This window comes from Vicugna pacos, chromosome 6 (assembly GCF_048564905.1).
Source record: "Vicugna pacos chromosome 6, VicPac4, whole genome shotgun sequence".
Classification (NCBI taxonomy): Eukaryota; Metazoa; Chordata; class Mammalia; order Artiodactyla; family Camelidae; genus Vicugna; species Vicugna pacos.
Window position 1 is genome coordinate 72705185 of NC_132992.1, and position 14892 is coordinate 72720076.

The following is a 14892-nucleotide window of genomic DNA, read 5'->3' on the forward strand; positions in this document are numbered from 1 at the left end:
GCGATGGGTCTTCCCAGTGGCTGTTCAATGTGAAGTGACTGGCACGGCGCCTCTAACATGAGACCTCCCAGAGGCGCAAGTATTGAGCAACTTCCTCTTTTATAAAGGACGAGGTCTGGGGGAGACTGCCTTCCATCGGAGCTTATGAAGCAATTGTTTAGTTCCTTGATGCAACTTTACTGAGTCCCAACCACTGTGCCAGGAGCTGAAGACAAAGCAAGGGCCCTAGGCTGCGGGCTCGCATTCTAGGAGGTGAGGCAGACAAGGAATACGTTACTAAGTAAAGAAGCATCATGTCAGACCCAGACGAGAGCTGTGAAAGAGAAAATCCAATGATGAGACCGCAGGTGATGAGAGAGGGGGTCTAATTCAGTCTGAGGATTTGGTAAGGCCACGCTAAAAAGGTGACTTTTGAGGAAGGTGAAACACAGGAGGGAGTCCTGGGACCAGCATTCCAGGCAGAGGAAACAGCAGCCTTGTTTCAGGACCAGAAGGAGGGCCAGTGTGGCTGCTGTGAGTGAGTGGGGGCAGAGGGACAGGGATGGGGCTGAGAGGCTGACGAAGCCTCGGGTCGCAGTGAGTGCCGCGTTTGGATTCTCTTCTGGGTGCATGGAAGCCACTGACGCCACATGCTGCATGGCCCTGAGGAGTGATGAGGAGGGTGAGACCACCTGGTACCCCTCCCTGTGTTCCCAGGGCACGTGGCCAACTTTGCAGGTGGCTGGGAGGGGAGGCCCCCTGAGCAGCTCCTTAAGATGAGGAGGAACAAGCAAGAAAGAGGCCCTGGCACTGAGCTTCCTCTGTTCACTTGGGGCCCAGATGCAGGCGCGGAAGGAAACTACCGGCCGAGAGGGGACAGGGGAGGGGTGATTGATGGGTTACCCTGCCTTGGACCGCCTCCAGGCCTTTTGTCCTGGAGAATGAGGCAGGCAATCCTAGGGGACAGAGACTATGATGGGGTGCAGAGACAAAGCCAGGAGTACGTGGGAGCCGGGAGTGGGGTGCTGTCCAGGCCTGCCACTCACCAGCCAGCTGACCTTGAGCAGGGCCTGGAGTCCTCTGGCCTCAGTTTCCTCATCTGTACAAAAAGAGTCAATGAAACCCACAAAGCATTGTTGTCTGCAGGGCACTGGGGGAGTGAGAGGAAGAACAAATCACAGTTCCTCTTTCCAGAGGCACAGGCGGGGTGCAAGTCAGGTGAGACACAGAGCCGGACAGACCAGGGAGGGCTTCCCAGAGGAAGGGACATGTAAGCGGGGTGAAAAGTGAACATGCTTCGCAGAAAGAACAGCAGGAACAGCCCCACAGGAGTTGAGTGTGCTCTGCTCAGGAAGTGGGGCCAGTGGTAGGTGACGGGCTGGAACAGAGCATGGGACCGGATGTCAAAGGGCGCCACAGGCCGTGTTAAGGAAGAATGGAGCGTAATAATTCCCTCTCAGCTGTTTCACCTGGTTTAGAATCCCAACATTATAATTTCTTAGTTGTGTCAACTTGAGCAAGTTACTTAGTTTCTCTGGACCTTAATTTTCTTGTCAATAAGATGGGATTAATGGGGCTGATAAATAGTTCCAGCTCCTAGAATGTTCTTGCAGAAATTAAATGAGACATGCATGTTAAGTGTTGAGCTTAGTGCCTGGCATATGATAACCATTAAATAAATAGTAATTGTTATTTGTTATTTATGCTTGGCAACAGGAAGCCATTGAAGATTTTTGGGCAGACAATTAATCATATCTCCTTTTAGCAAGATAATCTCCCACTTCCAGACCATCTTCCCTATCATTGAAGTGGGAGAGTCTAGGGTCAGGCAGACCAGTTAGGTGATTTTAACAGTCCAGTTAAGAGATCTAATTAACAGTCCATTTCGAAGCATCCAAACCAGGGCAGCGGCAGAAGGGTTAAAAGGAGAGGTTAGGATTTTGAAAGTAGATTCAGTATAAAAAGAATAGTGACTGGATCATGAGACTGGCTCCTGGATTTCTAAGTTAGCCTACTAAGCGATGGTGAGGCCATTAGAGGGAAAGAAACCTAGAAAGAAGAATTTGGCTGGTGGAAGGGGTGCAGGCAAGGAAGAGGGGTTGGGATAATGGATGAAATCTGAGACATACTGAGTTTGATCAGTTCACAGGCCTTACCCTGGACAGCTGGAAATACGAGGCTAAACCTAGTAGAATCCGAGAAGGATTTTCAGTCCAATGAGATCTAGGGCAGTGGTTCTCAAAATGTGGTCCCCAGACCACAGCACAAGCTTCACTAGGGAGCTGGTTAGACCTGCAAATTTCAGACCTGCAGACTCTGAGGTCCTGGCGGGTGGGGCCCAGCAATCTGATTTAATAGGTCCTCCAGGAAAGCCTGTTCCAGGGAAAGCTGCTCTGTTCTGGTTTCTTCCCACACACTTCCCCCCTGTTTGTTTTGGTTGGTTTTTACATTGAAGGCTTTTCACAAACATATCGGTAATCCTTGGCTGTCTTAGTTGCAAACAGGGCTAAAAAGCATAGAAGGAGCTTTCCTTTGGCTTATCTTTATCTGCTGGTCTTTCCTCTGATGCTGTTTGTTTTTCCAGAAAAGAACACTATGAATTCCTATCTTCAGGTTGGTGGAGTGGGGGTGGAGGGTGGGTGTGAGGGGGTGGAGTGTACATCTGGCTGCTAGAATTCTGAGAGTGGGCTGGGGGAGTGAGGCTGGGCAGTCTCACTGTTCAGTGTGCAGGATTCAGTCATCCTCTTTTCAGCTTCTGCTTCCCTTCTGCCCTCTGCTGAGCCTGGGGTCCCTAAGTCCCGACTTCACCTGCATATACTCTCCAGAGATTAAGTTGGCTTCTCTTGTGCAGGATGCGGGGAGGTCCTTGGTGGCCACGTGGAGTGGCAGCTAAGTACTCCTTAAATACAGGTTTCCAGCAAATTCCCGCTTTCAGTCCCGTACCTCACTCCGTCTTCTGCTGTGTCTTCAGCGCCTGAGGCTTTTTGTGGTTCTGTAGTACAAACTGCTTATTTCATATCTGGAGTCCCCTCTTTGGCTACTTTGGTTTGGACTTCCTGCATTCTTCTGTAACAGTTCCCACTCCTGCGCTGGCCTTTAGCAGGCTCTCGGGAAGGCATGCAGACATGTGTTCCATGTGCTTGACGAGCTAGAGGTCCATGGAGGCATTTAGCACAGGAAAGTTATTAACATCCCTCCAGGGACAGCATGGAGGGTTGAGTGACCAGAAAGGGCAGTGGGGACGAGAGGAGGCAGGTACATTAGAGGTGAGGCAAGAGAAGATGGGCGTGGCAAATAGCTGTGGCAGAAGGGGATGGAGGCAGTAAATGTCAGAGAAGTAAGATGAAGGACCTTAAAAGTAAAGGAGAGGGAAGAATCCAGAGTGCCACCTCAGTTTCTCACCTAGGTGGCAGCTGGCTTAGTGATGGCTTTGCTGAGGCAAGGACCACAGTAAGAGAGAGTCTGGGTAAGAACAGGTTCAGCTGGAGGACGTGTGAGGAACCCAAGGGAATTCCAGGTGGGAATATTCAGGAGGCAGGTGGGTATAGGGGTTTGAAGCACAGACAGTATATCTTGCTACCCGTCCTTGCTAGTTACGTGAGCTAAAGCCAGTGGCACAAATGAGATCATCAGCTGGAGGGTAGGGAGGAGGGAAGGGTGGACAGTGGACCACACAGGGATGAAAGGGATAGTCTCTGAAGTGAGATAAATAAGGGAGTGAAACCAAGTGACTACCAGCCCAGCCCTATCACTTCAGAGCTGAAAAGGGTGGCCATTTGGGCTCTGATGTTAGCCCACAGCCTCTGAGCCCGTAAATTCCTCAAGAGCCCTGTTAGCTCTGCAGCCCCTATCCCTGAGCCCCAGGGAGAGGACTTCCCGCTTCCCTGCAGCTGTTCAAGGACAGCTGATGGGGACGCCCCTGGGCTTTCCTTCCTGGGGCAGAGGATCAAAGAGAGTTGGTGGTGGGGATTTCCCCTCCGCCTCGAGGTCACACTGAAACTGGGTCATTCCTGGCTTCCTCCCACAGCCACACGCAGCATCAGCTCCGAGGTCTCTCTATGGGACCCTGATCTTAATGTTCTTAAAAGGCAGAATGGGTGGCTAGCCTCAGGTCTGACACCTAGAAATGACCTATCCCGGAGTCTTTTGGCTATATGAGCCCTGGAAGCTCTGTTTGGATGTAAAAATCAGCATGATCACTTTGATTGCTTGCTACCCAGTGCGTGCACTTCACTAAGCCCTTTATGTGCTTTCTGTCACTGAGTCTACAGGACTTTATGAGATGGAAACATACTGTGCCCATTTTACAGATGTGGAAACTGGGGCCCAGAGAATTTGGGTGACTTGCTTGAGGTGGAGTCTGTATATGTCTGGACTAGGCACACTCCCAGGTTAGAACTCTGAATTTGCGCTAGTGGTTGGCTGTGTCCCTGTCCTGTGAGAGCCCAGCCCCAACCCTGCCACTCTGCTGGTGAGAATGTGTGTGTATAAGTGTGTGTGTGCGCGCGCGCACGTGCACGTGCATGCGCGCATACCACAGACACCCATTCCTGCTCCTGCGCTCTCCTAGACTGCCCTCCAGAGACCACAGGAATTCTGATGAATTAATCTCATCACTTTATCAAGGAGGCACTTACAAAAATTACAAGGCAAGGCCACCAGCCTGGCTTTGCTGGCAGCCAGCCGCTGGGGCCATAAAACAAATTGAAAGGAACAAAAATAAATAAATAAAATTAGATCTCTCTCTCTCTCTCTCTCTCTCTCTCTCTCACACACACACACACACACACACACAAAGGGTCAAGAACATCCCTAGATTCTTGTTAACGCTCGGTCTCTTGTCCTGGGAGAGCACCAACGCCAAGCCAACAGACAGTGACCCCTTGCTGGGGCGACAACCCTGCGAAACCTGGGATCCATCCTTCAAGGGATTGGCAGGCTGGCCGAGGGGCTGAGACCAGTGAGCGTGAAGGGTTAGCCGCATGCAAGTGGTATCTCAAGGCAGCCCAAATTCCCATGCCAGAAGGCCCCTGTGAGCTCATGGCCCAGTCATGCAGAGCAGAGCCGGACCACCTGGGTTCAAGTCCTTGCTCGGCCTGGTCCTAGACTCAGCTCCGCTTTCTTATCTGTAAGATGGAGAGGAAGCTGTTCCCTCCAGGACTGCTGGGAAAATTAAAGATTCAGTACATGAGAAGTAGGACCACAGCTGTTAGCTCTCAGTGTGCACTGAGCACCTGCCATGTGCCAGGCCCTGGGACTGCGGAGAGGAGCTGGTCTGGGAGCAGGAGACAGACAGTTGCAACACAGGTGATGGAGAGAAGGAGCACCTTCCCCAGGGGAAACTGGAGGTGTGGCAAGGAGGTAGAGGGAGCAGAGTGGGTTTATTCTAAGCAGCAAAAGCCTGGGAGCCCAGGAGGCAGCGCTGAGTTCCAGGAACTGATAATTATGCAGACAATGGGGATGTTGAGGCTGGGGTGGGGGTGGGGTGGGGTGGGATAGGAACCAGGGCCAAATTCTCCAGAGCCTTCCAAGCCAGGATGGGCCTGGATGAATTCGTTGATGTATGGGGTTTCCTCTCTCTCTCTTTTTAATTTTACCACGCTTATGTGAATACTGAAATTATTTCCTGAGAAGTCACATGAGCCAGAGTGACCTGAGAAATGGTTAGAGTGAGATACTAGAGGCAGGGGCTCACAGACTGTTTATTCCTTCCCTTCCTCTTCCTTCCTTCTTACAGCACAAAGGATGACCTCCAGCCCCCGTCCCTGCAGAAAGGTGCTGCTGGCTGGACTTCAGAGAGAGAGAGAGAGGGAGGGAGAGAGGGAGGGAGGTATCTGTGAGGTACCCCAGGCAAATCGACCTCTGTGAGCCTCAGTTTTCTCACCAGCACAAAACGAGGATCAGAATACTCACTGAGCTGTCATGGGTACTCAGTACAATTAGGCACCGTGTAATTGGGGCTCCATAATTTCATTACTTCTAAGCACTTCATCAGTAGTGGAACCTGGTTCATGCTTGTTCTCAGAAAATCCAATGGTAGGTGGTTTCCAAATGCCACCCGGGGAGGCTGAGGCTCAGGGACACCTGAGGACAGCCCCTCCTCCCCTTCCTCTAGACACCTCATTTGCTGGGTTAGCACAAGCTGTCCCCCAGCTCCTTGTGGGGGTGCAGGGGTGGCACAGGGGCTCTCTGTGGCCTTGGGTAGCTCACCTCAGCTCCTCGAATCTCGGTTTCTTGGTCTGTGAAATGGGGCACTGGTGAGTCCCAGAGGATTGGGAGAGCTGAGGCAGATCATGCACATAGTTGGTGCACAATAAAGGTGGCCATTATTATTGCTAAGGTGGACGGGTGATGTGCGGAGATCCTGAGGACAGGCAAGCCTGAAGCTGCCCCTTCGAGCCTTGTCCCTGGGTTGGGAGTGGCCTTTCAGAGGCTGCTCTGTACCAGGCAGCGTCCTAGCTGGGTGAGCTGGGCCAAGGTGGGTAATCCGGGCAGGCAGCATGCTGGGCCGTCACGTCTCCCTGCCCCCTAAGGAGGTGGGGACCTGGGTCGGAGTGGGGATGGAAGGCTCGTACTAGTTCGGAGTCTGTTCTCGGAAAACCACAGATTCAGTCCCACCTCACTGACTGGGATGGCGGCAGAGGAGACAAAATAAAAACAAGACAGCACTGTGTGGTCCACTGTCCTGCACTTGCATCTTCCTATTGCCTCCCCCTCCTCCAGCATCACCAATTCTACTCCCTCTTCCCCTCCCATTGCCTTTCCTTTGGCCTCCAGGCATGTGATAGATGTGCAGTGCACATTTGCAACATGAGTTTAGGCAGCTAAGAATGCACAGGATTGAGGCCCCTACAGTAGACAGGCAGCTGGGGCCTGTCCCCACCACCCTGTCAGCCTTCTCAGGAAGAGACACCGAAAAAGGGCAGTGGCCTCCCCAGAGCATTTGAAGGTCAAGCTACATAAGACCCGTACAGTTACATTGCTTGTAACCAGTCTGTAACCTCAGGCTTCTCATCTGTAAAATGGGGACGGTAGTGTACCTACTTCATGGAATTGCTATGAGATTCAGTAGATTATCCATTCAGCAGGTTTGCCTTGCACGCCTCTGTGTGGCAGGGGCTGACCTCAGGGCGACAGAGATTTTGTGGTGAACAGCACACACTCTTGCCCTCATGGTGCCCACAGCCCACTGTCGTCAGGTTCATGGAAGCTGTTATTATCACCCGTTTAAGGGGTGACATGGAAAACGAATCACATAGTCCCTCTGCAGCAATGAACCAGTTCGCACTGATAGGGCTTTACAATATTTAAAGCAGTTTTAAATACATGATCTTGCTTAATCCTTCATTTAGTAGATACCATGTTTTGAAGATGAGGAAACTGCTCAGTGGTAGTAAAGATTTTCTCAAGGTCAGCAAAGCTGGGTGGCCTGGGCCTCTGCTGTGGGATGTGGGAGGCAGGCCCTGGTCCCTGTGGGCTTAGAGCTGCCTATAGGCTTTTCCCATGAGCTGGGGCCCCAGCTGCAGGCAGAGGGCCCATGGGCCACACTGAGGTTCTGGTCAGCACTAGGACAAAATGCCAGCTCAGTGAAATTTGATGTCCCAGTTCAGTGATGGCTTCAAAACTGTGGCTGCCTGGCCCACCTTACCCTGGCACTGGACTCTATATGTAAGAGAGATGGAAACACTCTGACAAGTACCTCGGAGCACCTCGTACTTTGAGAACCACTGCCCTGTGGGAACCTCAGGGCTGGGGAAGTAGTCGTCCAGCTGGCTAGTTCCCATCCAGCCTTTGGCCAGTGGGTGGGGGCCCTGGACAGCACCTGGCAACCCTTCTGTGTCTGGTTACAGGGAACATTGAATACAGCTGCCCGGCCACCAACGAGTGTGAAATCACGAAACGGAGGCGCAAGTCCTGCCAGGCCTGCCGCTTCATGAAATGCCTCAAAGTGGGGATGCTGAAGGAAGGTAAGAGGCCCCGCTTAGCCGCGCAAGGCGGAACCCAGGCTGGGTCCTGGCGAGGCTCTTCTTTCCAAGGGGAGTCTCAGATCCCTGGGAGATGCCAGCAAGCTGTGGACCTTCTCCCAGGGCAGGGCACAAGCACAGGGGTCTGTGGGGTCCTCAGACCCTACCAGACTCTCTGTGCAGCCCAGGTGGAGGCCCCGTCCCCGGGGCACCCATCTCACACACACTGCAAGCAGGTATACAGCCTCCAGTCCCCGCATAGCTCTCCACGCCCTCAGGAGGGCATTTGGGGGCAGGGGATGGAAGTTCTCCATGAAGGATCCTTTGGGGAATGGCGACCCTACTTGGGCGTTAGGAAGCTGGCTTGGCGCTCTGGGGAGGGCCCTCCTCTGGGGTCAGCCTCCTCTCCACACGGGGAAGGAAAACTTGAGATGCCTTATTACCCCTCAGTGGCCCATGGAGTGTGGTGGTGCAAAGACATTAAGGCCCAGAATGACACATCACGTACCCTTCACCTGCCAAGGACGGCCTCTGCTTTCCGGCAGGTGCTCAGGACATGGCTGTCACCTGGAGAATGTTTCCCCTCCCCGGTTCCCTGTCCCCACCGTCCTCTCTCTTCTCGTTTCTTTCTCTGCCTTTTGCCTCCCTTCCTCCTCTAGAGCTGTGCCGTCCGACACGGCAGCACGAGCCACGCCTTCTAAGTGTAAGGCACACACGCGATTTTCAAGACATTTTAAGATGATAAAAAGGAGTATAAAATATTGTAATAATACTTTTTTAAATGATTTCATGTTGAGATGATAGTATTCTGGATATGCTGGGTTAAACAAAATGCATTGTGACATTAATATCACAAGCTTCTTTTTACCGTCTTTAGTGTGGCTACTGGAACATTTAAAGTAACCTGTGGCTTCGTTATTAGGATAGCTCTCCGTCTCCATCACCTTCCCTGTGGATCTGCTCAGGGTGATGACTTTTGTTCAGTATCATTTTTGGAGATGGGTGTGTGTGTGTGTGTGTGTGGGTGGGTGGGTGTGTGTGTGTGTGTTTCCCCTTCCCCACCTTTCAAGGGGAGCCAGTGGCAATACTTATAGATGAATTTTCATGATTCTGGGCCCTGGGATCCTTCCAGAAATGGGAGGAAGCAGGACAAGAGGTATGTGCTGGTGGTCAGATTATCTAATCAAGAGGGGCTGGGAGGGAAGGGGAAGGGGTGGGACTGGAATGCTGGCCTTCACTGGAAGCTTCTGGAGCCCAGCCCAGCCCAGCCTTAAGAGCCCTGAGGCACTCTTCCCATCCCCTCTTCAGGCACCCTCTGGGAAAGAGGGTTCAAATTTAAGTTGCTTTGTCAGTAGGACAACTCAGATGTTGTAATGTGGAAATCAGAGGCCCCTTCCCTCCATTTTCCATTCCAGGTTCCCCCCTTCCCCTCAGCTTAGCCCGGGGTCTGCACGTGTAAAACAGGAACCCTTGAAGCAGTTGTTCAAACACCCCTGTGTCCACATGGCACGTTGGCCTTTGAACTGCATTTCTGACTCATGACTTCATGTAACCCTTCTGAGATGGAGAAGGCACTCTGCTCTTAGACACATGCCAGCTGCTCCATGCGGAGGGGTGGGGTATGGACCGAAGAAACAGCCCTCTTTCTAGATTAAAAATGGGCTGTATTTGAGCTACTGAAAGACTGTGTTGGTTCATTTTGATTCTACCCAATTTGGGTCTATCCTATTTAAGGTGTGACCCAAGCTAGTGGCTGAACCAGGTCCCCTGACTCCTACACCAGATTCTTTCTGCTCCTCCAGAGCATCCTGGGCTTCACAAATGAGGAAACTGAGGCACAAAGGCCCTCAGAAGTGTGCCTTAGTGCTGGTCTCTCAACTTTCCCTCTGTGTGCTGCTGGGGACCAACCTGAGGCTTTCTAGACCTTGGAGAGACTCCTTGCTCTTAAGTTTGTAAGGATGGGAGCTGCCACCTTGTTCTGGGAAGCAGGGTGTAAGGACACTGACTCAAGGGGTGGGGGCAGCTATCCAATGGTTGGAGGGTGTAGCTTCTCTTGGCTTCCTTACTTCACAGCATTGGAGGAACATAATGCAGAGGAAGCTGATTGCTATCAATATACCCCTGAATTTGAAGAGTGACAAAATTGAGTCCTAACAGGGTTGGGGTGAGATGATTCTCCCACCATCAGTCACATGTCGGTTTGAGGGGAGCTGGTCCGAGAGCCTGGAGCTTCTCCATGCTCTGTGCTGCGTCTGCTCTTCACAGAGGCATGGGTCAGGGATGGAGAGGCTTTCAACCCCAGGCCACCTCCCCTCAACCCCAGGATTGTGAGCTAAAGAGCAGAGGAGAAGGGAGGTGAGGAAAATGAAGGGACCACCATTCAAAATCCCTGGACCATCTTGCACCCTTGAATGGAGTCTATTTAGGGACTACCCAGTGCTGGGAGGAGAGTACAGGAACTTCCTGATGGCCCCCCAGAAAGGGGGAATGATGAAGGAGATCTAAAGAGGCAGAGAAGCAGGTGGCCAAGGGCACAATCCATTGGCGGCAGCAACCCAGGCACCCCCACCAGCCACTTAAAAGGAGATGGATGCTGTGTGTCCCAGGATGATGGTTTAGGGTGTTGGGTCATGCGGGCCCAAGAGAAACATGTCTCAGGTAGGGAGGACATTCAGGGTGGGCCCCAGTGTTGACCACTCCTGCTGTAGATAAGCCCTGTTTTTGGCCCAGGATGCAGGATGCAGGACTGGTGCAGATCGGCTTCTAACAAGGGCGTCCGAGGCTGTTGGAAGGAGCCAAATGCACCTGCTGAGGTGAACTAACTGGGGCCCAGCCTGAGAGGCCCCCCAGGAGCCCTGCCCTAGGAGGAGGGGCAGTCACCAGAATATTCCCTTCCCTGGCCCTGTACCTCCCCCAGAGCTAAATTCAAAGTGGGGAAGATGACAGAAAGGCTCTGAGCGCCTCCATTTAGTTCGTCTTGTCCCTGCAGTACAGAGCCTTGGCCAGATCCCGGGATCTGAAGCTCCACGGGGACCGGCCCCTTAGGAGGAGCGCGCCTCATCGAGGAGCCTGGGTCCCTGCCAGGCAAGGGCTCTTGGCAGCTGCCCTGACTCCTGCTTTTGTGTGGGTGCCTGTTTCCCACCCCCTCCATATGCAGGAGCCCAGGCCCTCAGGCTCCCTGCCTCCCTCCATCTCCCTCAGACTCTGACCTGACTCTGAAATGCAGGCTCCAGCCTTCTCTGGGGCTGCTCCCCATCTTTAAGTTTCCACGGTGGGCCTTGGGCATTGGGGAGCCAGGCGCTGGGGTCCTGGGTCTTCCAGGGGGAGGGGGCTGGGGAAGGAGAGAATGGAAGGCCGGCTTCCGCCTCCTCCCCATCTCACCAACACATCAGAACCCTGTTTCCCTCTTCCATCCAGCAGCTCTGGACACCTTTCACAGCTTTTCCTTTAAGTAAAATGACCTGAGAGACTGCCCTGTGATTTTGGGGGCCCAACAACTGCCAGGGAAAATGTCAGAAGTGGGGCTTTCTTTGGCCGCCTCTGCTGAGGCTGCTAGGGGCTGTGGAACATAGGTGATGTCCAAGGGTCTATCTCGCTTCAAGCAAATCCAGTGTATGAAAAATCTGTACTTTCAGGGGAAAAGCGATTGTTCTCTTTATGAGAAACTGAATATAAAATCTGCTCTGAGCTGGGAATCGGTGCCTGTGTTCCCCTCGTGGCTCTGAGATATCCTTGCTGTGTATATTATTTCTCACGGGCCTGGGCGACCACCTCTCCACCTGGAGAGCAGGGGTGGCTGAAACCTGCTCTCCATCACCAGGTCAAGGTGAAGACCAGATGGGTCAACTCCTTGGTAAGATGCACTGTGGGGCTGCTTTAAGATGTCAGCTTCCTGGGCACGTTAAAAATACTATTTGATTCAAACAGGCTCGTTTGCGCTCAGCTTTTCAGCAGCCCAGCCATTGTGCTAGATGGTGTCCAGGTGTCCTGGCATCCTGGTGTCCAGCCGCCCTGATTTTCCTCCTGGATTTGCTGGAGGTGGCATCCACCTTGGGTTGACCCCCATCTGGGGTCTAAAATGAAGATGAGAAGGTCCCTTGAGAGGATGGTGGAGAGGCTCTCCCCTGACAGGTGGGCTCTGCAACCTGACTAGGGTGTGGCCTGACAGCTTCTAAGCCAGGAGAACCTGGAAAACTATTTGCAGCATTCCACAGGCGCCCCCATGTCTGTGATTTCAGCAACTCCCCCTACACAGATTGTCCCTGCAAACTTCTCCTTACCTCACTTCACCTCCCTGAGGCCACCAGCCTCCCGGTCCCGCTCCATTTCCTCCTCCCCTCAGCCCCTTGCCTGCCTTTCCCCAAGTGTTTTCTAAAAGATATTTGATTTCAGTGAAGGCCAGGCTGACATCCGTGCAATATGCCCTCACTCTCTTTGTGCTCGTTGGGAAGGCAGAGGGCTCCTCCAGGGACTCTGGGTAATTGGGTTAGTGGCCAGCTCATGTCAGGAAATTAAAAGGAGGCCCCGATCAGGTTCCCGCTGCATGGGATTTAATGGCTTTGTATTTATAGAGTATCCTGCCTCTAGCCAATGCCAGAAATACCACTTCCCTGGCCCTATGCAGGAAGAAGGAGGATGAGAGATGACTTGCCTTTAAAAATTCTTTTTCTTCTCCAAAATACATTAGTGTTCTGAAACAAAACAACTCTTGAGCACTTTAGAGAACAGCTTTGAACTACAGCCCAAGAACTCTGATGGCTGTTTGTATCCCCCGAACCACTTTGCACCCGACACACACACATGCACGCACACACACGTGTCTGCCCGCCCACAAGATCTTCCCATGTGGCCTCACGCCTTGGACCACTCAGGCGCGATGACTTGACGACCTCTGGTTGGGGAAGTGTTGATTGAATAAAGTCACAGGGGGTGGTCTTGTCTGTACGGGGCCCTTACTACTGTTCATCAGGGTTTCGGCGCGTCAGACGTTGGATAACAGGTTCGGGAGTCATACCGGCTGGTAAAAGCCCAGCATCACCATGTATCAGCTCCTTGGGCCGTTCACTTAAACTTCTTTAAGCCTCCCTTTCCTCCTCTCTAAAGTGGGAATAATAATAGTGGCCATTTCATCTTGCTCGCGATTTATCAGGGAAAACCCTAGAGTTGTACTGCAAAGTAAGATGCTGGTCATTGATTTGAGAAGCCCCACACTGTGCTACATCTTTGGTTTTCTGTGCTCCAGAAGGCAGTTTTGAACCTCCCAGAGCCTCTCTCCCCGCTCCTTGGCTGCTGACCCGGCTTCACATTTTCTTGAGGAAATAGAAACAGTCAAGTGGGGAATTTCTAAACCTCCTGCTGTTGAATCCACAAACCTACTGGCTTATTTTGTCTCCCCGCCCATTAAAGATATTTCTGTTCCCATCAAAGGCCAGTCTCCCCAACCCGTCCTCTGAATCACATTCCTCTTTCTTTATCAAGGACTTTACTCCTATAGTATTGTGTCAGTTTCCAGTCTTGTCAAACTCTTCCTCATTGCTGGATCATTTTCATCAGCACAGAAACAAAATGTAATTTAAAAAGCCCACAACTGTATTTTGATTCTTTATCTCCATTTGGCTACTGCTACCTTACCATGCTTTATTTCTCAACCAAACTTCCCCTGAAGAGTTGATAGCAGTTACTATATCCACTTCTGTACCCCATCCACTTAAAAAATACAAACAAAAACAAACAAACTTTCTTAAAAAGAATGCATTGAGTAGATCCAGAAAAATATTTATAGTATATTATATTAGCTAAGGTAAGGCTAAGCTTCTATACAGAGACTCCCCTCTTCCCTCAAAATAAAAAACTCAGAAACCTGAGCAAGATAGAACTTTAATGCTCTTTCATCTCTCATATAACTGTCCCAAAGGTCAAAGGTGATCCAGAACTGGTTGGCAGCTTTGCCATCCATCACAAGTGCCTTGCGTTTGTGGACCCAGTTATCTCCATCTCCCAGACAGCCAAAAGGAAGACGAGCCTACATCAGATCATTTGAAGGGCAGGACCCAGAGTGATACAGGTTCCTTCCATTCACAGCCCTTTGGTAGAATCTAATCACATGGCCACACTGTTCTGCACGGATGTCCGGGCATTGTAGTCTTTAGCTGAGATGCCATATGTCCAGCTAAAACTGTTGATACGGAAAAAAAGAATGACATATTTTAGAGGACAGGCATTATTACTTGCCAAAAACATGGAAAGTAGGAAGAATACTGCTATCTCCCACTCAGTGTAAGAAAAAGACATTTACCCTTACTTTTGAGGTTCCCTCTGTGCCTGTCCCCACAGTCATCACTTTCAGGGGCAATAATTATCCTGATTTCACATTATTTTCCCTTGCCTTTCTTTATAGTTTTATTGTATATTTGCATCCCTAAGCATATTTTTTTTAGTTTTAATTGAATCTTGACTATACATATTCTTCTGCATCTTGATTATTTTAATCAGTATTTCTGAGATGAGTGCTATGGTGCTGTAATTCATTTATTTTCATTTCTGTATTATAGGAGTCAGCCAGATAGTACATATTTTAGGCTTTGTGGGCCAAAAAGTCTCTGTCTTAACTGTTTAACTCTGCTGTTGTAATGTGAAAGAGGCCATAGACAAACATGTAAATGAGTAACAGGGCTGTGTTCTGTGAGGTGTTTGATCATTTTCCCAATTTTTCCACTTTATTTAGAAATTTTTATATATTCTGGTCATTTTATTAGTCATTTATCAGTTGCTGGTGTTGTAAAAATCTCATCTGTAGCTTTCTTCTTTTTTGGAGTCCTTTGATGAACAGAAGTTACTAATTTTAGTAAATTGATTGTATCAGTCTGGAGTCAGATAAGCTACCATTGCACCATGAGGTTCTTGTAACAGTCTTTTCCTTTATGGTTTGCACTTTTGTGTCATTAAAAAA

The 14892-nt window shown here is 50.8% G+C and overlaps 1 protein-coding gene across 2 annotated transcripts in view; it reads left to right on the forward strand.

Moving 5' to 3' along the window:
• Positions 1–14892, forward strand: part of ESRRB (estrogen related receptor beta) — a 152841-nt gene that overhangs the window by 111853 nt on the left and 26096 nt on the right. For both annotated transcript variants that reach the window (XM_015240803.3, XM_015240804.3), the window contains exon 3: positions 7830–7946. In XM_015240803.3, the coding sequence (XP_015096289.1) occupies positions 7830–7946 (117 nt within the window). The remainder of the gene's footprint in view (positions 1–7829; positions 7947–14892) is intronic.